Genomic DNA, 21,533 nt, shown 5'->3' with positions numbered 1-21,533 from the left:
TTGTGGTTTTATTTAGCCAAAGTCACCCACATATTCTTGAACAACACAAACTCCCATCTATTCATTTGTCATACCAAATTTCTAAAATCTTATTAAGTTAAACACAAATGGATATGAGTTTGTTTGAAATTGTCATTGTGCTTCTAATTTTTAGTCTTTAAAGTGGAAGACTAGACCTCTAACCATGGCAACCAAGAGTTGTTAGCGAAAATTGATACGAGTTGCTAACTGCCTCCTACAGTTAATAAAAAGTTACCCAAAGGGAACCCACGCTAGTCTATATGTTGCGATTCATTATGTCTTTTGTAGGAGAAGAACCAAACTCAGTGTAATAAAATGCTATTTCTAACTTGATATCCAAATTCTAACCCCAATACCCCATTCCTTGACCCTATACTATAGGAATGTGGGGAAGTTAATTTTAAGATGAAATAAAATGCATGTATATATCCTAGAAACTTGAGACCCTCTCCCTCCCTCCCTCTCTTTCCACATGTTATCAAGGTTTGAGCATATGTAGATAAAGAAGTTAGTGAATGCATGAACTATCTTTTCTCTTAACTCGTTTTGGGACATACAAACAAACACCTAAAAACAAGTTTCCAGTTTTAATGGCAATACATACATTAATTAAAGATGCTTTTAAGATCCCTAAATTATCAGTTTTTAAATGGGATCCCTGTAGTTCCGGAAGTTTGTCTTTAGACCCAATTCTTTGTGTTAATTCTGTGGTAGAGACAAAAAGTTGGATGACATTTTAGTTGCCGGCTCAATTGAATAATTACAGTTATTGGTTATAAAACTACACATGGTGCTAAACTTTTTTATTTCTCCCAATGAGTTTGTTTTGGTCTGCATAGTGGGGTATCCATCTTTTTGAATAAATGTCCTTTGACCAAAATAAATTTTCCATCCTTAACAAAAAAAAAAAAATAAATAAATAAATAAATTTTCCAAATAAAATTTGACCTGCCCCATCATACTCGGATCCATTTACTTTTAAATTTGAGATATCTCTAGACGTTCTTAAATGATCGTTTTGAAGTAAAAAAAAATTGATAACGTCTGATTATGTAGACAAACAACCAAACACATTTGTGCTATAAATGGGTTTTGGTGTTTACGGTGTTGTGGATGTTTACTTGTAATGAGAGGTGTTGTGGATGTTTACTTGTAATGAGGGTTTATATCCGTCATTGTTTGTGGAATGCCATGGAATGATGGTATATCCGTCATTGTTTGTGGAATGCCATGGAATGATGGACACAGGAAATTAAAAGTTGTCATATCAAGGCCATCTAATGGGTAGTTTTTACATGACCAACCTACAATGGAGTCCATCCTTAGCCTGATTCAACAATGTTGTGTGAGATTGTAGTCTACAAACACATTTTTCTAATGTTTCTGATTTTATATCACCCTTAGATAATACAATATCCATTTTCTTGTATCTGAATTCTTTTGGATTTTCTACAAAAGTAATCCTCTACCTCTACCCAACCTAATATCGTAACAGAGTTCAGGCTAGAATATGTGAACAGAAAAGCACTTCATCTCATTTAAACCTTGATTTGGAGAAATTAGTTGAAAAATATATGGAAGAAATTTATGCGGCCAAGTATAAAGGTGACAGATAAAAAACGGGCAAAACCGAAGATACGGGTGTCGGAATTGGACGAAACTTTGAGGGACGGTGCGAAATGACCTCCAGCTCATTCCTTGTCGTTTCGCCACAATCGGTCCACTTTGAGAGTCAAATTCCATCGTTAAGGTCCTCAAAACAGACTTTTAATATATTTTTTATTATTTTTAGTAAGTGTTTTAGTTTGGTATCTCTTACTTTCTTGAGATTCTAGTGATTTATTTTCTTAGAAGTTGTTACTTGAATTTGATTAGGTTAAGAAACCCTAAGGCTATAGAATAGGAATCTAGGAATTATTTTATGCATTAAGTTTAATCAATAAAGTTCAGTATTTTAGTTTAAATCTTCTTAGTTTGTGTTCTAGTCTTTAGACGAAGATCTAAGACTTTTGAGCTTTTTCGTTGCGTCAACCCTGCTAGTATAATATATTCCTATTAAGATTATGTCAAAATATTTATCCGGTAGAAAATCATTGTTAACTTTTGGAAAATGGGATTATGTATGGACATTATCCTAGCTAGATTCCGTCCGGTATACGTTATAGGACGATTAGATCGGTCCGATCTTATACCCTAGTGAGGATTCTGTCGAGATTGAGGTCGAAAGACTACCATTCTCGTTTTTTTTTAGGGGTTAAACTTTTTTACCTTATTCCACTTGAAGGCCTTCCTTTTTCAAAAGAAAGCGTGGAACTCTCGACCTTGTATGTATCATCACTCCATTTTTTCTGTCACCATTTCCTTTCTTCTCTCTCTCTTCTCAATTTTTCTGTTTCAACTTTTTCTTTTAGAAAAAGCTTTCACTATACCTATTTCTGTCTATACTTACTTTACCCTTGTGTTGACTGCCAAACACAGACTCAATTTCGTCCTCTTCCTTGAAAATTGAGCGGGAAAAAAAAACTCACCAAACAAAATCAATTAAAGTAGTACTACTCAAATACTACTTTTCAGATCTTTGAAATTCTTCTTCTTTTTCAACTAACTTCTCATTATCTATTTCAACAAAAAAAAAAAAAAAAACTTCTCATTTACTCTAATCTATAGATAAAATAAAAATTAATTTAGAGATAACACGCATAAAACCTAGTAGTATTACTTTCATTTCTGAACATAAATACTTAAAATTTTTTGAGAGAGAAAGAAAGATTCATAACTTCTCTTAAAGTTTTCACACAAACAAAAAAGATCTAATTATCCGATTGATTTCTCTGATTTCTCTGTTTATAGAGATACTTGTTCTTCTTTGATGAAGATGGAAGTATTTCTGAAATAAGAGATTGATTTCTCATGAGATGGATCACTCACAGATCTCGATAACAAAGTAGAATCTGAAAATTCAACCAAACAAAAACAAAAAAGATTAGTTTAAGTTTAATCTTAAATTAATATAGTAGTATATGATTAAAAAACAGACATTCTTCAAGATTTTGATTTGTTTATACCTCTAGAAGAATTATTGAACGATTTTTTGCAATAAAGAATTGCACTTTGAATTCCATCTTCTTCTTGGAGATTTTTTCTTTGAATTGTTGGAATAGAAATTGAACCTGAAGAAGAAGATGAAGCAGATCTACTTTTCCCTAAATGTTTACAAACAACTCTTAATCCAGATGGTAAATTTCCACTTTTTAGGGTTCTTGAGGTACTACTAAGAAGAATCTCTTCTTTTTCTTCAAATTCACCGTTTAAAGGTCTGGAAAATCTTGATTTCGATCCAGATCTCTTTGAAACCCTAACTAAAATAGGTTTAATCAACTTCAAATACTTCTGAACTACTTCTTTCCCCAAATTCTTTGATTCTGATGAAATTTGATCTTCGGAAAGAGAACTACTAGTTTGTTTTACTGATGAGTTTCTCAATCTCAGACTGTTTTCTCTACTGAATAATGACATAATCGGAAGTTCTTCAACTTTGATTTTCTGTAAGATCTCAAATTTCGTTTGTCTTAGTGATTTCTGTTTCAGAATAGTTGGAGAACCGCCATTAATTTCTTCAAATTTCTCTGATTTAGTTCTCTTTAATCCAAACATGAAGACACGAAATTTGGTTGCAGATCTGAACAAGGAAACATTTAATTGATGATTATGCTTGGAATTATTAGGTTCAGATGATGATGAAGAAGATGAAGATGGTGAAGATGTAGATGGTGATTGTTCAAACTGAAGAAGACGACCTTTAAAGAAAAGATCATCAGAAGGAGAAAGAGAGAGATTGTGATCAAATTTTCTACATCTAAAATCATAATCTCTTTCACAATCATCTGTAGCTGCTGAATCAGTATCTCCTTCATCTTCACCACTATAACTTGTTTCAATCTTTTGTTCTCTCTTCCCACCGTCGTTATCATTAAATTCTAAATCAAAAAATGATCCTTCATCATCGTCATGATCATAACCGTCGTAACCATCAAAATTCTTTCTGTGGTCGGTGGCACCGATTGTTGTTTCGGTGGCATTAGTGGAAGTTCTCCAGAATTTCAATATGTTGATGGGTTCCATTTTAGAGAGAGGAAATGGGTTTTGGAATGGGATTAGGGTTTTGGGGAGGTTTAAGAAGGTTGTTGAGGAGAAGACTGAAAATGTTGTTGGACTGGTGGTGGACTGGTGGTGGTGACAGCAGAAGAGAAGAGGTAAGAGAACTTTTTGGCTGGTAGAAAAGAGTGGTAACGATCTCTCTCTCTGGCTCTCTCTACTTTCTCTTTCTGTTTCTCTCTCTCTCTCTGAACTCTGAAGATTAGGGCTTGTTGTGTTGTTGCTTCTTTTTGAAATTGTTTCTTGTTTTCTTGCAATTTATATGGATTTTACAAGTGCAGATACTGTGCTCCTGGAGTTGGGTTACACGTCAACAATGACAAGGGTTTGTTTGTTTGTTTCCACCTCTCTTTTCAACAGTATCTCCGATGCAAGATGCCCCATCCATAATTGTACAGTCTATACGGAAATAACTTTTAAATTTATGTTGCATTTGGATATTATCCTTTGAACGGATGATCTCAATTTTTTTAAAATTGAGTGTTAGATTGGGAATGATTTAAAGATCTTTGTGAAACTCATTTATGTCACTTATTACGGTTATAGTGTTTAGTCAGTTCATCTATTTAACTTTAAGGTGTACTAACGTTGAACATTATGATTTTCGAGTCTTTGTTAGAAAAGAGAATCACTGTCTGTAATATGAAATATTTAGAATGACGTTACGTGCACAATCTTAGGTGATGTTTGTGGTTGTAGGCTCATGAAATATTTACGTATCTATTAGTTTGTAAATCTAGAATATTTGTTAGTTAGATTTCAATTTCCATTGCATACACTTTTAATTAGAGTGCTACTGTAAGAGTTTTTTTTATTAAAGATGTTGTGAAGTTATCTAAAATTTGAAAAAGAAACTAATATTTTAACATTTTTTATTATAAATTTAGTAATCTTAAAAATTCTTAAAATAAAAAAAAATGTATCATCTGACTTGATTTCAAATGACTTTTGTTGTTGCCATTGAGTAGTACGTAATGATTTCTTCTTTTCCGTAATATTTTGGCTTATAAAATGGAAAAGATGAAACAGATTGGAGTTATATTATACTTTTGTACATTTTTACTAAATATTTTGGTTAGTATTGTATAACCACGACTCTTGATTTCTAATATTGGTTTTACCTCAAAAGTTACACATTTATTTAATTGATTCATTTTATGTTGTGTAAACTATATCATACTAGTAAATGATACGCAACACAGAAAAACTAATAAATGATAGACAGATACTTTACCCAAAAGAAGTCTAGTAGATTTTCCACACAAATAAACAAGTATAAAGCTTTGTCACAAGAGAAAGCAAGAAACAAGTATAGATAAAAATGAAAACCTAAAGCTTACGAAAAACTAAAGAATAATTTCAAAAATCTTCTTTTTCTCTTTTGTTTAGCCATAAAGTCTAAATTTTTCCTTGACAAAAAAAATAAAGTCTAAATTTTATAAGCAACCTAGTGGTTCGGTTATTATAGTCAAATTTAGTTGGTATTGGTTTCATTAACTTATTGCGAGAACACTATGTAGTCTATATAAGTTCTCACTACTTAGTCCTAATACAATATGTCAATATCCCTTAATTTTAACACAATAGGAGTAATTAGGTTAACAAGTATCGTATACTTATTGAGAATAATACACAAACATGAGCATTTATTACTATATCAAGAGTTATCTCTCTCCCTCCCTTTGGGAGTTCTCAGATCGATTGAAATCACAAGAGTTATAGATTCTGATCGTAGGTTTCATATAGTCGTCGGAAATGGGAGTTCTCAGATCGATTGAAATCACAAGAGTTATAGATTCTGATCGTAGGTTTCAGATAGTCGTCGGAATTGGGAGTTCTCAGATCGATTGAAATCACAAGAGTTATAGATTCTGATCGTAGGTTTCAGATAGTCGTCGGAAATTGACTCAAACTTTATATTTTTTATTGCTATTAACATTGCAAAACGTGAGAAATTTACCACAAAAATGGACAAGAGAGTATTTGTTTTGGTATGTAATAAGATACAACGGTCCCCTCAACAAAAAAGAAAAAGATATGGATGTATATATTGTACAAATATTAACAATTTGTTCACTTTTTTTTCTTTGTTGCATCCTTGATAACAAAAAAGAGTGAGACTTTTGTAGTAGTAGTAGTAAAGGATCACACTGTCTTTTTTGATGAAATATCCTCATTGGTCCACACCCACAAATCAAATTGTGGGTCATTGGTACTTGAATATTGGGTAAATGGTCCTTACTTGGAGATCAAATTTTCCAAAGCAATTGGGATGGATTTATGAACTTTGACACTATAATGAACCACTAATTATCTCTCTCATCGTGGCTGCCTCATACCCACTGAAATTAACCTAGAGAATGTAACAAGTTGTTATGCTCATATTACCAAGAAAATCAAGAAGAGTGTTTAGGTATACTTTCATGCGCAACAAATTTCTCCTAAAAACGTTATATTTTGTTACAGGTTAGATATAAATTAATGGAGAGATGCTAGAGTTACTTAGAGTATGACTTAGAGATGGCATAATGACGTAGAAATGATGGAGTGACTTAGAATTTGGTACTTAGAAGATGACATGTTTCCTCATTTGGAAACAAAAGCGGCCCCACCTTAGTCAAACTTTGAAAAACCTTGTCTTTTAGTGAATTCCACGTCATTATGTCATCCTCTAAGTCATTCTCTAAGTAACTCTAGCATGATTTTAAAAGGCCTCCCCGTTTTTGTTAAAAGGCCTCCCCATGGTCAACGCTCGTTGACTTAGTAAAAAACCTTTGACTTAGCTTGGTTAAAGGGCCCCCCTCTTTGAATGGGTGGAAAAAAACCCCTTTAAAGGTGTATTTCACCCACATTTTCTCTCCTCCATCTCATTTTCTCTCTCTGCCACATCATTTGACCACGCCACATCATCATCTTCTCCAGCAGGGTCGCCGACCGGCCAAACTTCCGGCCGGCGACCTTCAAAATATATTTTTTTTTATTCTCTCTCTAAAAACAATTTTTTTTTTTTAAACTCTCTCTCTCTCTACAGATCTAGAGAGAGTTTTAAAAAAAAAAAAATTTTGTTTTTAGAGAGAGAGAGAAGAGAGAGAATAAAAAAAAAAAAAAAATTTTGAAGGTCGCCGGCCAGCGACCCTGCCGGAGAAGATGATGATGTGGCGTGGTCAACATCACCGGTCTTGGGTTAAGTTTGACCTAACGGCGTTAACTTTGCCGTTTGGTCCAATATTGATGAAGGAGGTGTTCTTTTGTAGAGGGGGCCCTATAACCAAATGGGTTATAATGAGGGACGCTTTTAGCGGGGAGGCCTTTTAACAAAAACGGGGGGGCCTTTTAAAATTTCCCTATAGACAATAAATAAAGTAGAAGTAGATGGGCTTTCAGCCCCCCTAGAATGGCTTTAAGGGTTTTTATATACCTTTAGGATTCAAGATGTTATAATTAGCGATAACAGTAATTATCTAAATTCATGATTTATTGCATATTATATTAAAAATGTATCGATATCATTGAAATGTAATGACAATTGGAGTTAAATTTTAAAGATACTCACATATCTTTTTTAAAACAAGAGAAAAAATTTAACCACTCACAAAAATTAAAATTTAAAGGGTACCAATTAGAGAAGTCCATCATTTCAACAAAAAAAAAAATTAGAGAAGTCCACCGTCACTCTCATATGTGTAATGAAAAAGGAGGCGGTGGAAATTTAAGAAAAATATAAGAATTTTGTTTTTTTTTTTCTATCAAAAACTTTGTAATCTAAATTCTTTTTGTGTCCTTAAAATAACTGCCATAAAATAATATACAGATAAAATCGGTCATTACATTCACCCGCCCACTAAACATGGATTAAGAAATAAAGAAAACTAAACATGGATTATCGAATAAAGAAAAGAAAAAGGTACTCCTCAGTCCTCACTCCATCACTTAACTCTTGTGATGTCTTAGCCTGGGAAATGGTTTAGGACACAAAAGATCATTAAAGTCTTAAATTGGACTTTTTTTTTAGCTTTAGATTTTGGCTTTACCCACTTTTTGTTATCATTTTTTTTCTTTACCCTTTCTTTTTTTTCCAATTGACCCATTTTGGTCATTTTTTCTTTTCCTTTTCCACTATTAAAGTTCCACACTCTGTAAAGTTTGACATTCTTGGTCAAATTACATAAATTGATTTTTGCTGACCATTTAGTGCTTTTGTCCTTTTTTTTTTTCTCATCTTTTACTTCTGACCAGTTCTACTGGTTCCATGACTGTTGCTTGACCGAGTCATTTGACTCATATTAAGTCATCTTTGTATGTTGAGTCCAAGACTATTGTGAAAGGCATCAATAGATAGCTTCTCTTATTCATCTAAATTTTGATGTCAGAAGTTATAGGCCTACACAAGAATGACTTAACTATTGAAGATCAGTATTAGGTTTCACTCTCTTTCATACAAAGAGAGAATGAACCAGTGAGCAATGATCGAGTCATCAGTTAGTATTAAAATTTAAATTGAATATATTTAAGTCACCGTATAGATTATTGCCTGACTTATGTAAGGATGAAAAGTACAAATCTTCGAAACCATCATTAATTGAGGTGAACTGATAGAAGAAAAAAAAAGTAGGCGTTGAAAGAGGGGTTAATTAGTGCATTGTACAAGACTGAGGGTCAAATTGACAATTTGGCCAAAACTTGGTTGCAAATACGAGAATTAGTATTTTGAAATGACGTTAATGATTCTTATGTTAAGGAATGTCATGAGAAATATCCTGAATTAACAACGAATATCTATCTAATCTACTAGAAGAGGAGTTTAGGGCCGACAAGTAACACAATTGGGTCATTCAAACTGTAACCCTAGAATCCTTATTAGGACCGATGGTAACCATCCAATCCCTAAACAAATCAAGTAAAGATTCTCTGATCACCATTCATCATTAATTTGAATGTCTTATCAAACAACAACACCACCAAAACTGGTAATACATTTTTGGCCATGATTCAATTTTCACTGATGAGGCTAGAGGAGGGCTTACAAGATACGTACGTCATCCTATTTATGACACTTTGACCAAAACCATTGTTAAAGTATTCCAAAAACAAAAGGGAGGGTCTATAGTGACCCGTATTGAGGGGCTTGAACAACCCCTAGTAAGGTCCAATTCCAAGTGCCTTCGAACGGTCTACTGTAGGTCTCATGTTATTTAATTCAATCCCGGTGGGGAGTGTCAAGACTACCGAAAGCGGTCACGGAATAAAAAAAAAAACATATCAAAATAAAAATGTTAAGACGACCTAAAGCCAAGATGAATTTCCGTTAACATTTGACGTGTACAAATGAATTTCGTCTAAAATATGATGTGTATGGATTGATTTGGCATTTAATTCTCCCTTTTCATAAATTTGGGTGAAATCTGACTCAGCTAGTCTGATTTCGATCGTATATCATCGTTCTATTTGGACATTCCAATCCAACATTATATAACGAAATAGAAACAAGAGAAAAATTGGATTTCTTTTTAGAATAGATAATATCCTATCTAATCACTCTGTTTATATTTGATTTAAATGAATCAAAATTTGCCTAAATAAACTATTTATGTAAATGAAAAATTGGATTTCTTTTCGGAAGAGATTCTAGTTAAAAACAAAATTAAAAGGTGGACAAATTCCATGTGTTTTGAACAGTCCAATCGAAAAAGAAAGCAAGTCCTTGATCATCATAGACTTGGGTTGGTGTCTCTCTCTGTCTCATCAACACCACTGAATTGAAAGTTTGAAACTGCATGGAGATATGACTACAACGTCTACAAGTATGCAGTCAGGCAGGCAGAGGTAATTATTATACATCCAACCTCCTCTCTGGTTACTTGTGTTACCTACAGGGTCATGCTAGAGGTAAGGATGACGTACCACACTATAAAATGTAGTATAAGTTTTAAACTATAAAATATGTTTGAATGAGAAAAGAAGAAAGTATATTTGATTTTGTTGAAGAGATAAAATTATGCATACAGTCTTGCATTATATTTGAAATGTGAACATAAACATGAATCTCATTTGGATTCAGACTAAAAAACTACTTTAGACATGTAAATTACTTATTTGACATTTGTTGGAATCAACTTAAACCATTGAGTCTCAGTATTATCTTGACACTGATCATCTGTGAGGCATGTACATTCCTTGGTTAAAATTGCAGATGAATTTGAAGGATTGTTCTCCAAGCAAAGTGATTTTCCTTGTTCATTTGTTGCTGATAAATGTAACATTGGACTTGATACAGTCTTCCAAATGCTTTGATTACTAGAACAATCTGTCGAAAGCGTGGCTGGTAGTCCGTCCTTGACAACCTTCAAACACATTGATGTACCCATCAATTTTATTGGAGATCCATCGCCGACATGAGTCCAATGGCTTCGTTTCTCACAGTTGGTTAGTTGAATATTGTTTTTCTCATCAACAAAAACACAACGTCCGCTCAACGGGTGGTACAATATTTGATTGGTTGACTGTTTTGATTCAGGATCTGCAAGAAATAATTAAGTTTAGTTAGCTAGAGGGTGTTGGGCCCTTTAAAAAACTATTGAAGACCACAGTCTTTTCATACATAGGTAACAAATTTGGGAATTAATGTGGTATTTTTCAAAAAAGTGTGAGTAAAAGTGTGACTTAAACCACAAATCTAAATGGTGCACCAAATAGAATGAAAGAAAAAAATGCACAAAAGTAAGCATACCTTGCAACATATCAAGAATGATGCTAAACTTTTCTTTGAAATTATTAGGGTTTCTTGGGTTCCAATTGGTATCCAGAACACCATAAGTTTCTTCCATATCAACAATTCCATCTCGCAAGTAATAGGTCCCTTGGAAGGCCCATAATGCCCAATCTAAGTCCCTTTCCCCAGCATAAGCAAGAAAACAACTTAAGAACTTGTTATCGCCTACGTTCGCCCCTCGTTGATCCACACCAAATTCACTAACGAATAAAGGAAATGGTTTCTTGTCCGTAGCTAAGAACCACGCTTGGTTATCGAATTCTTTCATTGTAAGAGCACATGTCTGATGTGGTTTTTCAGCCCAATCTTTGTTTCTTCCATTAGAAAATGAATACCAATGTGCTTCGAAAACTAGTTTCTTACCTACATTCAATCTTAGAGGACGTACTCTTAAGAAATCCAATTCTGTATCGTAATTCAAACCTGAAATAATGACAAGTACTTTCGGATTCATTTTGTGTACCCGTCTTGCTCCTTGACCGACATATCGGTACCAATCTCTCATGTTTTGCCCTGGTCCCCGTAGTTCATTCCGTAGGCTCATTGCCACAACCTGTTACATAGATAGTTTACTTCACATTTTCGATAAATGTAGACATGTCGAAAGAGTTAGGGTTAAAAGGGGACTAGTCTTCTAGGTGTTTCTAGCATTCGAAAACATGTACATTTAAGAAAAAAAGGTATAAATGAGGTTAAGAAATTAAAATTTGTGTACATAAATTCATGTATAACATTATAAGTAACGAAAAACAAACCTGTGATTTATCCTTGTACCGGTTGGCTACTATGGTTAAACCTTTTAGCCATTCCTTTGGATTAAAATACTTGTCTCTAAAGAACCCATTTCCATCATTATTATCACAACACCATTGTGGCTTACTAACATGGTTATCAAGCACAACCATGATACCCTTCTTACCTAGCTCATCGACAACTGCATCGTACGCTTCATGAACCGTTAAGTTTGGAAAAGTTGGATTGTTCATAGCTATTCCATCTATCTCCTTTTCGAGACCTAACGATTGGAACGATTGAGTAACTGTCAATTTTTCATTGCTTATGTTTGTGAACATATAAATGGAATATGTTAGTCTAACACAATTGAGACCTAAAAGAGGAAGCGAATCAATAATATCTCCTAAGGGTTTCTTGTTTAGTCCTAACACCAACAAAGTTTCCATGTGCCCCGGCCAATTAGCGCAACGAAGCTTCACACGATTACCTGTTGCATCATCCACTATCCATCTTCCATTCGTTGACAACGGAAGCGAATTGGCAAGAGACCCGAAGAAAAAAATTGAAAGTAAGAAGATTGTTTGCAAATGCATTTTGCTAATCAAGTACTTGAATGGAAAAACAAGAACCAATGTGTAAGTATTTATAGTTGTTAATTTGTGATAAGTAATGAAGAATTGATCATCAATAGAAACAACTTTTTGAAAATTTGTTGTAATCCATTAATTGAGATGTTATAAATATAGGTATGGGTAGTTGAAATGATTTTCAATGGACAATTATCATAAACTAATAATGGATAAAGGAATCTTGAAAAATAGCTTATATCCCTAAAGAAGTGGGATAGTAATTAGCCTCACCATTTGCCAGGGTCTATATATGCTCCAATGGTACAGAGAGAATAACTCCCTTTAATTTTTGTACAGAAAAGTTATTTTGCTTGACCTAATTTTGTTAGTGGTTGATCAGTGACCGACCAAGCAAGCGATAGGATCAAGGTGTGGTTTCCAGCCACTAGCAAACCCTAATAAAAATCGTTTTTGTCCTGTAGAATGAATGTGAAAAGGAGAATCCTCCGGATGGTATGATCCCTTCGCCCGAAAATTCAAGTATTTGGGCGATAGGCCAGTTCGCGAGTTTAGTAATAGTGGCTATTCAACAGAAAAGCCTTAACATGAAACATATAGGAAAATTTTGAATGACCATTTTTGTTTAAGTCAAATGGGATCAGAGTGTGACAAATTGAAATGGTAAGTTAATATAAAATTTTGTAAAATTATACGCCCTAAAGAAGGATTTCCCAATAATTACCCAAAAACAAGCTAACTTTCGCGAGTTGTAGGCCGAGACCATGAATTCCATGAGTAAAGACTAATAACTCTCTAATGATAAGAAGAAGAACTAAAGATTACTTCATCTCAAAAGATAACATAAATTTAATAAACCAATCAATTTCTCCCTAAGAAACTAGTAAAAGGTCTTTATTTGATATTGCTAGGAATTAGCTTAAACCACTGAGTCTCAGGATTCTCTTGGCATTGACCATCTGTGAGGCACATACATTCCTTAGTTAAAATTGCAGAAGAATTTGAAGAGTTCACTAAGCAAAGAGATCTTCCTTGTTCATCTTTTGCAGCTAAAATTAGTTTTGGACTTGAAACCATCTTCCAAATACTCTGATTACTAGAGCAGTCTGTGGAAAGCCCCACCGAAAGCCCAGTTTTGACAACCTTCAAACACTTTGATGAGCCCATCAATTTTATTTGAGTTCCGTTGCCGTTGTAACTCCAATGGCTTCGTTTTTGACAATCGGTTAGTTGAATATTGTTCTTCTCATCAACCAAAACGCAACGTCCAGTCAGTGGGTGATACAAAATTTGATATGTTGAAACTTTGGATCTAGGATCTGCATGAAATAATAAGGGTTAGTTTTGGATAAAAAGAATCATATAACCAATCAAAACTACTAACTTAATTTGTTAATACTGAGGTCTTTCTTTTACAAACCACACTTTTCTTGAAAGTGTGACAAATATTTGTTTAATACCATGTTACACCAAGGGGAAAAGGAAAAAAATGCAAATAACAAACACACCTTGCAACATTTCTTGAATAATCTTATACCTCTCTTTAAAATTAGGGCTCCTAGTATGGTTCCAATTTTTATCCAAAACACCATATGTTTCTTCCATATCAACAACTCTGTTCCTTATGTAATAACTTCCTGGCAAGTCCCATAACGCCCAATCGACGTCCCTTTCCGCCGCATAAGCAAGAAAACAGCTTAAGAAATTGTTGTCAGCTAGGCTAACACCTCTTTGATCAACACCAAATTCACTCAAAAATAAAGGAATCGGATTGTTGCCCATGGTTAAAAACCAAGCTTTGTTATCAAACTCTCTCATCGTAGTGTCACATATTTGGCTAGGTTCTACCTTCCAGTGTTTTTTTCGGCCATTAGTAGTCGCGTACCAATGTGCTTCATAGACTAGCTTGTTTCCTAAATTAACTCGTAGAGGTCTTGCTTTTAAGAAGCTTAAATTTGAATCATAACTCAAACCTGAAACAATGATAAGTACATTCGGGTTCATTTCGTGGACTAATGCTGCTCCACGACTAACATATCTGTGCCAATCTTCAACATTTTGTCGTGACCCACGAAGTTCATTCCGAATGCTCATTCCTACAACCTGTGACAAAAATCACATTTTCTAGGTTAAGACTAGACCCAACAAAAATTTAGGGTTAAGATCTTTGAGAAAGGGGACCATGAATATAACATTAGCTAAAACAAAATTTTACTCTAGTACTTGTTGGAAACAAGTTTAACTTATATTTCAAGTTCTCTTATATGGAAAATGCTTCTTTTCCCTGGACTGACACTCAAAGTCTTGGTTTGAGATCGATGTGACATCATCTACCTACATACTTTCACCAACTATTCTTCGGAAAACTTCGTAATTGACAAACCTGTGGTTTATGCTTGTAACGGGAAGCCACTATCCTTAGACCTTCTAGCCATTCCATCGGATCGAAGTACTTGTCCCCAAAGAAACCATTTCCATCATTTTCAGAACAACACCATTGAGGCTTACTGACATGGTTATCAAGAACAACCATAATCCCTTTCTTACCAAGCTCATCAACAACGGAGTCATATGCTTCAAGTAACGTAAAATTCAAGAAAGATGGATTGTTCTTTCCTATTCCTTTTCTCGCACCGTTTAGACCTAAAGATTCAAACGATCGATCAACTGTTAAAAAATTGTTACTTATGTTTGTGAACATTCGGACTGCCCACGTTAGTCGAACACAATTAAAACCCAATGAAGACATGGAATCGATTATCTTTGCTAGCGGTTGCTTGTCTAGCCCTTCTACTACCATAGGATCTAAATGTGACGGTAAATTTACACAACGAAGCTTAATACGGTTACCCGTTGCCGAATCTACCACCCATCTTCCATTTGTTGACAGTGGAAGTGAATTAACAAGAAACTCAAACGTGAACAAAGAAAGGATGGTAATGGTTTTCAAGGATATCACCATTTTCAATCAAACAAGAGAATAATGGAAGGTGAGATCTGAAGCTAGGATCCAATAGTATTGATACATTATGCATATACATCTATGTTGTTATTATGGAACTGGTAAACTTAATCTGCCCATGAAATAAGTACCTTTACCTACTTGCTTCATCACATAGAAGGCATGTGTGGTGAAACACTTATTAAGGTTGAAAACGGGTCGGTTTGGGTTCGGTTATTATATATCTTTGATCTGAACACAGTAGATATATCCTTACTGTTTTTTTTTTCGAAATTGAATTACAAAGAGAAAGCAATCCTACACTTATATTTAATATAGAAAGTTTGTTGGAATCAATTTAAACCATTGATTTCCAGGATTCACATGACAATATTTATCGTCTGAGAGGCACAAACACTCCTTAGTCAAAAGCGAAGAAGAATCAGTCGTCGGATTATTCTCTAAGCATAGGGGTTTTCCTTGTTCATCTATTGTTCCTATACGCAATTTCGAACTTGAAACTAAGCTCCATGTACTCTGTTTGCTATTACAATCGGTAGAAACTGACACAGAAGTTCCATCCTTGACCACCTTTAAGCACATTGATGTCCCTATCAGTTTTATCTGAGTTCCGTCACCACTATAACTCCAATGGCTTCGTTTCTGACACCCGTTTAGTTGAATGTTGTGGTTGTTGTCAACCAGCGCGCAACGTCCACTCAATGGGTGATACAATATGTAATTTGTTGGCAAGCTTAATTTGGGATCTGCAATAACAAGTAATATATCTTAGATTACTACATATAATCATATATTGCTCAAGATTTAAGGCCACACTTTTGAACCAAAAATGTTGCTGAAGGTCAATATAAACAACAGTTTTTTAGGACTGTCGCGTAAAGTATGACTCAAACCACATCTTTCCTATGTTGCATAGTATAGAAATAGAATGATATTAACATACCTATCAACATTTCTCTGATTAAACTATACTTGTCTTTAAAATTAGGGTTCCTAGGTTGGTTCCAGTTTGCATCCAATACACCATATGTTTCTTCAATGCCAACATTTGTGTCCCTTATATAGTAGCTTCCTTGCAAAGCCCATAATGCCCAATCTAAATCCTTCGTGGCCGCGTAAGCTAGAAAACAAGTTAAGTACTGGTTATCAGCCGAGTTAGTTCCTTGTTGGTCAGCACCAAATTCACTTAAAAATAGAGGAACCGGGTTCTTATCTTCCACCACAAATCCAAATCGACTATCAACTTCCGACATAGTCGTTGCGCATTCTCGACCAGGTTGTAACTCCCAATTCTTTTCTCTTCCTGCACTAAAAGAGTACCAATGCCCTTCAAATACCAACTTGTCTTCTAAGTTAACACTGAGACTTCTATTTTTTAAGAAACTCAAGTCTGTGTCATAATTCAATCCTGAAATAATAACAAGTACATTAGGGTTATCTTTATGGATTTGAGCAGCTCCTTGAGTGACATATTGGTACCAATCTGCCACCGATTGTCTTGGACCTCTTAGCTCATTTCTCATGCTCACTCCCACAACCTGTGAATATCAATATTTGTCTCATTGAAACAAACTTAGTAGTTATGATAAATATTGTCAAGTCAAATTTAATAAAGTGGAATACAGTCTATCGAAAATATAAACGGCTACTTCTAGTTTTATATTCCTTATAAAAAATGGATTGTTTTACTGCTATAACTGTTAAATATTCGTTTCAGAGTTTTTCTGCAATCTCGCTTTTTTAATGAAAATTTGTTCAGATGAATGTCATAATCGTAACTACCATTGGCTTGACTTGATACATTAAGTTATTTGTTACTCAATTCTATTCTATAGCCCTAGCTTCTGCAATTTGGTAGACATTATGCAGAGAAATGAATAATTTCGAAAAAAAAAATTGAGACGTTGATGACACAACTTCTTCACTGGATTAAATACTTAAATTACTCCTCTTCGTCTCGTTCTCTACTATTTCTTGTGTGAATAATAATAGTTAGGATTTATTCCATTTAAACTGATAAGCTTTAGTTTGCACTATGTAAATTTACTTTTGTTTTTGGATGATTTACGTCCAACTCTGTGGCTCGTGTCTCCTCGACATTTAATGATCAATATAAAATAATTAAAAAAATAAATTAATATCTCATACCCCTAATTAACCCTATTAAAAAGTTGTTCTAGAATCAAGGATGGAATGAAATTCTTTTAGCAGTTGCAAATTGACAAAATACTCTTGAAAACCTTTTAGTAGGTGTTGAAGTTGTATGAGCATTTGAAACAAACAATATGAAAATCATCATTTGTAATACAAGATAATTGTTTAAAATTGATCGAGTCATCGAAGAAAATGGAATACAAAAAATTGTACAAACCTGAGATTTTCCAATGAACCGTTTAGCTACTGTGGACAAACCAAGTAACCATTCATTTGGATCAAAATACTTGTCCCCAAAGAACCCATTTCCATCATTATTATCACAACACCATTGTGGCTTACTAACATGGTTATCAACCACAACCATGATCCCCTCCTTACCAAGTTCATCGACGACCAACTCATACGCTTCAATTACACGTAAGTTCAACAAGGACGGGTTATTCTTAGCTATCCCATTCTTCGCTTCGGTAAGCTTCAATGACTCAAATGATTGACCGACAGTTAAATTCGCGTAATAATTTTTCGTGAACATGTAAGTAGACCAAGTAAGTCGGACACAATTGAAACCTAAGGAAGAAATCGAATTGATTATATGTTTTAATGGTTTCTTGTCGAGTCCTTCGACTACCATGGGTTGCATATGTGAAGCCCAATTAACACAATGAAATTTAACCCGATTGCCCGTCTTTGTGTCTATTACCCATCTTCCATTCGTCGAGAGTGGATATGAATTAACAAGAGAACCCAAGAAGAAAAGAAAAGACAATAGAATAATTTGTAAGGAAATCACCTTCATTTTCTTGTAAAAAAATGATTCTCAAAACAACCAAACCAATACTTCAAATATATATATGTATATGCATATACTACTGGTACATTCACTTAACTTCAGATTCCAATCGTACGGCTTTGCTTGCTTGGCTCATGTGCTTCTAGATGCAAAAAGATTGTAATCGGTTGGATTAGAATAATGAGTCATCCCCAATGCAGCACTCTAAATACTTAATAATAACTTAGATTTCATTTCCTAAATGGGTATATTTGCTTTTAATATTCAAATATATATATATGTATATGCATATACTACTGGTACATTCACTTAACTTCAGATTCCAATCGTACGGCTTTGCTTGCTTGGTTCATGTGCTTCTAGATGCAAAAAGATTGTAATCGGTTGGATTAGAATAATGAGTCATCCCCAATGCAGCACTCTAAATACTTAATAATAACTTAGATTTCATTTCCTAAATGGGTAGATTTGCTTTTAATATTGTGTAGCCAATTGAGATCATTGAGATCCTAAAAAAAAATCTCAAATATTGAGTTTCTTCTTGAGATATCTCAACATTAAATGATGCCACATCATATTGAGATTCAAATTGAGTGTTGCATTGGAGAAAAAATCCTACTTGGCACTTTGAGTTTTTTAAACTGAGTGTTGCATTGGAGATGCTCTAAAGGCCCGAATTGATCAAGTTAGCCCCTTAATTCATGGGGTACCCTAACTATTGAAATGGACGGGCAAAATTAATGTACAAATAGGTTCAATTAGTTTCTTTGGTTGAAGTATTAGTAAGTATATATTTATTAACTTAGTCAAGGCCTAATTGCAAAATTTAGAAGGCACACCCTTTCGAACAGTGAAAAAAGACTATGGAAAACGAGACCATGACTAGAATAGCGATTTCCATTTTTGTTACTACACTATTTTTTAAACCATGGTACATATTTGTGTCATATGTGGTTGTAGTTTTGGTTCTCATGCTACTTGGACTTGCCACCTAATTTCCATCTTTGCTCTCAAACCATTTTCTTTTTGCCTTTTCTTACTTCCACCTTCTTTTTGTGAAAATACCATCCATTTTCTATTTGCTTAGAAAATATTGTTTTCAATGTGTCTCCTTTTTGTCAACACTTGCTTGCCCAAGTAGTCGAAAGTAGCGACATAAATTCCAAAACTTTGAATCTTCCAAATTTAATTCACAGACAAAAAATGGAGTCGATTTCTCAAAAAAAACAAAAATGGGTCTCCTTTCTCTAAAAGAAATATTGACTTGTTCTTCTCTTTCTGTTTTGCCAAGGAATCAACATTTTCCACCACCACTACAATAGTTCATACAAATTATTTATTCCAAATGTATCATGTGTTAAAGCCTTGTGCCCCATATCAAAAGTTTGGGTGGTGTTCTTTCTTATGTGATTCGGATTCATTCTAAATCAAATTGACCCAAAGTTTGGTTGTAATCAGATGAAAAACAAAGTTTGTTTTGAATGGAATAATTTCAGATCCTAAATCATTTTTGTGATCTTACTAACATACCATAACCCAACACCAACGGCCAACCCATTCCTAAAAGTTGGGTTGCACATGGACTATCGAGACTGGGCTTTTGTACGCCGCGAGTCCAAAACAGAAATAAGATATGGGATATCTCTGCGCTAAGGGTGTAGTATATAGTATCCGAACTGATCGCAGTTTGGGGATCGATCAAATGGTTATTCAGATTGGTTTGGATATTAAAAGGTCAAAATCGAGGAGTTTGGTTTGGTCCACGGATTTGCTTGACGGATAACCGAAAAAAGAAACGAACACACCTTGCAACATTTCTTGAATCATCTTATACCTCTCTTTAAAATTAGGGCTCCTAGTATGGTTCCGATTTCTATCCAAAACACCATATGTTTCTTCCATATCAACAACTCTGTTCCTTATGTAATAACTTCCTGGCAAATCCCATAACGCCCAATCGATGTCCCTTTCCGCCGCATAAGCAAGAAAACAGCTTAAGAAATTGTTGTCAGCTAGGCTAACACCTCTTTGATCAACACCAAATTCACTCAAAAATAAAGGAATCGGATTGTTGCCCATGGTTAAAAACCAAGCTTTGTTATCAAACTCTCTCATCGTAGTTTCACATATTTGGCTAGGTTCTACCTTCCAGTGTTTCTTTCGGCCATTAGTAGTCGCGTACCAATGTGCTTCATAGACTAGCTTGTTTCCTAAATTAACTCGTAGAGGTCTTGCTTTTAAGAAGCTTAAGTTTGAATCATAACTCAAACCTGAAACAATGATAAGTACATTCGGGTTCATTTCGTGGACTAATGCTGCTCCACGTCTAACATATCGATACCAATCTTCAACATGTTGTCGTGACCCACGAAGTTCATTCCGAATGCTAGCTCATTCCTACAACCTGTCACAAAAATCACATTATCTAGGTTAAGAGTAGACCCAACAAAAATTTAGGGTTAAGATCTTTGAGAAAGGGGACCATGAATATAACATTAGCTAAAACAAAATTTTACTCTAGTACTTGTTGGAAACAAGTTAACTTATATTTCAAGTTCTCTTATATGAAAAATGCTTCTTTTCCCTGGACTGACACTCAAAGTCTTGGTTTGAGATTGATGTGACATCATCTACCTACATACTTTCACCAACTATTCTTTGGAAAACTTCGTAATTGAAAAACCTGTGGTTTATGCTTGTAACGGGAAGCCACTATCCTTAGACCTTCTAGCCATTCCATCGGATCGAAGTACTTGTCCCCAAAGAAACCATTTCCATCATTTTCAGAACAACACCATTGAGGCTTACTGACATGGTTATCAAGAACAAGCATAATCCCTTTCTTACCAAGCTCATCAACAACCGAGTCATATGCTTCAAGTAACGTAAAATTCAAGAAAGATGGATTGTTCTTTCTTATTCCTTTTCTCGCAACGTTTAGACCTAAAGATTCAAACGATCGATCAACTGTTAAAAAATTGTTACTTATGTTTGTGAACATTTGAACTGCCCACGTTAGTCGAACACAATTAAAACCCAGTGAAGATATTGAATCGATTATCTTTGCTAACGGTTGCTTGTCTAATCCTTCTACTACCATAGGATCTAAATGTGACGGTAAATTTACATAACGAAGCTTAATACGGTTACCCGTTGCCGAATCTACCACCCATCTTCCATTTGTTGACAGTGGAAGTGAATTAACAAGAAACTCAAACGTGAACAAAGAAAGGATGGTAATGGTTTTCAAGGATATCACCATTTTCAATCAAACAAGAGAATAATGGAAGGTGAGATCTGAAGCTAGGATCCAATAGTATTGATACATTATGCATATATATATATATATATCTATGT

At 34.4% G+C, this 21,533-nt stretch overlaps 4 protein-coding genes and 1 pseudogene across 4 annotated transcripts; all 5 read right to left on the bottom strand.

The window, feature by feature from the left end:
- Positions 1-2,598: 2,598 nt before the first annotated feature.
- Positions 2,599-4,423, bottom strand: LOC147534800 (putative membrane-associated kinase regulator 2). Its single transcript, XM_086650794.1, has 2 exons — positions 3,087-4,423; positions 2,599-2,972 (listed from the first exon to the last, which is right to left on the bottom strand). Exons 1-2 carry the CDS (start codon positions 4,141-4,143, stop codon positions 2,866-2,868), a joined length of 1,164 nt encoding a protein of 387 aa, XP_086506920.1. The 5' UTR covers positions 4,144-4,423; the 3' UTR covers positions 2,599-2,865.
- Positions 4,424-10,119: 5,696 nt separating this feature from the next.
- Positions 10,120-12,312, bottom strand: LOC147534799 (glycosyl hydrolase 5 family protein-like). The gene is made up of 3 exons (XM_086650675.1): positions 11,701-12,312; positions 10,904-11,498; positions 10,120-10,693 (listed from the first exon to the last, which is right to left on the bottom strand). The coding sequence occupies exons 1-3, from the start codon at positions 12,271-12,273 to the stop codon at positions 10,266-10,268; spliced, it is 1,596 nt and encodes a 531-aa protein (XP_086506801.1). The 5' UTR covers positions 12,274-12,312; the 3' UTR covers positions 10,120-10,265.
- A 754-nt stretch (positions 12,313-13,066) lies between these two features.
- On the bottom strand, positions 13,067-15,418 carry LOC147534798 (glycosyl hydrolase 5 family protein-like). The gene is made up of 3 exons (XM_086650665.1): positions 14,651-15,418; positions 13,776-14,370; positions 13,067-13,586 (listed from the first exon to the last, which is right to left on the bottom strand). The coding sequence occupies exons 1-3, from the start codon at positions 15,227-15,229 to the stop codon at positions 13,162-13,164; spliced, it is 1,599 nt and encodes a 532-aa protein (XP_086506791.1). The 5' UTR covers positions 15,230-15,418; the 3' UTR covers positions 13,067-13,161.
- On the bottom strand, positions 15,259-18,210 carry LOC147534797 (glycosyl hydrolase 5 family protein-like). Its single transcript, XM_086650663.1, has 3 exons — positions 17,601-18,210; positions 16,173-16,767; positions 15,259-15,975 (listed from the first exon to the last, which is right to left on the bottom strand). Exons 1-3 carry the CDS (start codon positions 18,180-18,182, stop codon positions 15,539-15,541), a joined length of 1,614 nt encoding a protein of 537 aa, XP_086506789.1. The 5' UTR covers positions 18,183-18,210; the 3' UTR covers positions 15,259-15,538.
- Positions 18,211-19,886: 1,676 nt separating this feature from the next.
- On the bottom strand, positions 19,887-21,472 carry LOC147534796 (glycosyl hydrolase 5 family protein pseudogene; annotated as a pseudogene).
- Positions 21,473-21,533: the final 61 nt, after the last annotated feature.

The sequence above is a fragment of the Eschscholzia californica genome, unplaced genomic scaffold, assembly GCF_041429995.1.
Source record: "Eschscholzia californica isolate CP2 unplaced genomic scaffold, dmEscCali1.0.p SCAF_6, whole genome shotgun sequence".
In the NCBI taxonomy this organism is placed as follows: domain Eukaryota; kingdom Viridiplantae; phylum Streptophyta; class Magnoliopsida; order Ranunculales; family Papaveraceae; genus Eschscholzia; species Eschscholzia californica.
This window is presented reverse-complemented; position numbering and strand designations above follow the sequence as displayed.

Bases quoted from the DNA above. Each gene is read 5' to 3' on its own strand.
- LOC147534800 (XM_086650794.1), bottom strand. From the start codon at position 4,143: ATGGAACCCATCAACATATTGAAATTCTGGAGAACTTCCACTAATGCC. The intron at 2,973-3,086 runs GTATAAACAAAT...TTGAATTTTCAG, and splicing joins GTTCAATAATTCTTCTAGAG to ATTCTACTTTGTTATCGAGA.
- LOC147534799 (XM_086650675.1), bottom strand. From the start codon at position 12,273: ATGCATTTGCAAACAATCTTCTTACTTTCAATTTTTTTCTTCGGGTCT. The intron at 11,499-11,700 runs GTTTGTTTTTCG...TCTATGTAACAG, and splicing joins GGTACAAGGATAAATCACAG to GTTGTGGCAATGAGCCTACG. The intron at 10,694-10,903 runs GTATGCTTACTT...TATTTCTTGCAG, and splicing joins CATTCTTGATATGTTGCAAG to ATCCTGAATCAAAACAGTCA.
- LOC147534798 (XM_086650665.1), bottom strand. From the start codon at position 15,229: ATGGTGATATCCTTGAAAACCATTACCATCCTTTCTTTGTTCACGTTT. The intron at 14,371-14,650 runs GTTTGTCAATTA...TTTTTGTCACAG, and splicing joins GTTACAAGCATAAACCACAG to GTTGTAGGAATGAGCATTCG. The intron at 13,587-13,775 runs GTGTGTTTGTTA...TATTTCATGCAG, and splicing joins TATTCAAGAAATGTTGCAAG to ATCCTAGATCCAAAGTTTCA.
- LOC147534797 (XM_086650663.1), bottom strand. From the start codon at position 18,182: ATGAAGGTGATTTCCTTACAAATTATTCTATTGTCTTTTCTTTTCTTC. The intron at 16,768-17,600 runs GTTTGTACAATT...TGATATTCACAG, and splicing joins GGTTCATTGGAAAATCTCAG to GTTGTGGGAGTGAGCATGAG. The intron at 15,976-16,172 runs GTATGTTAATAT...TTGTTATTGCAG, and splicing joins AATCAGAGAAATGTTGATAG to ATCCCAAATTAAGCTTGCCA.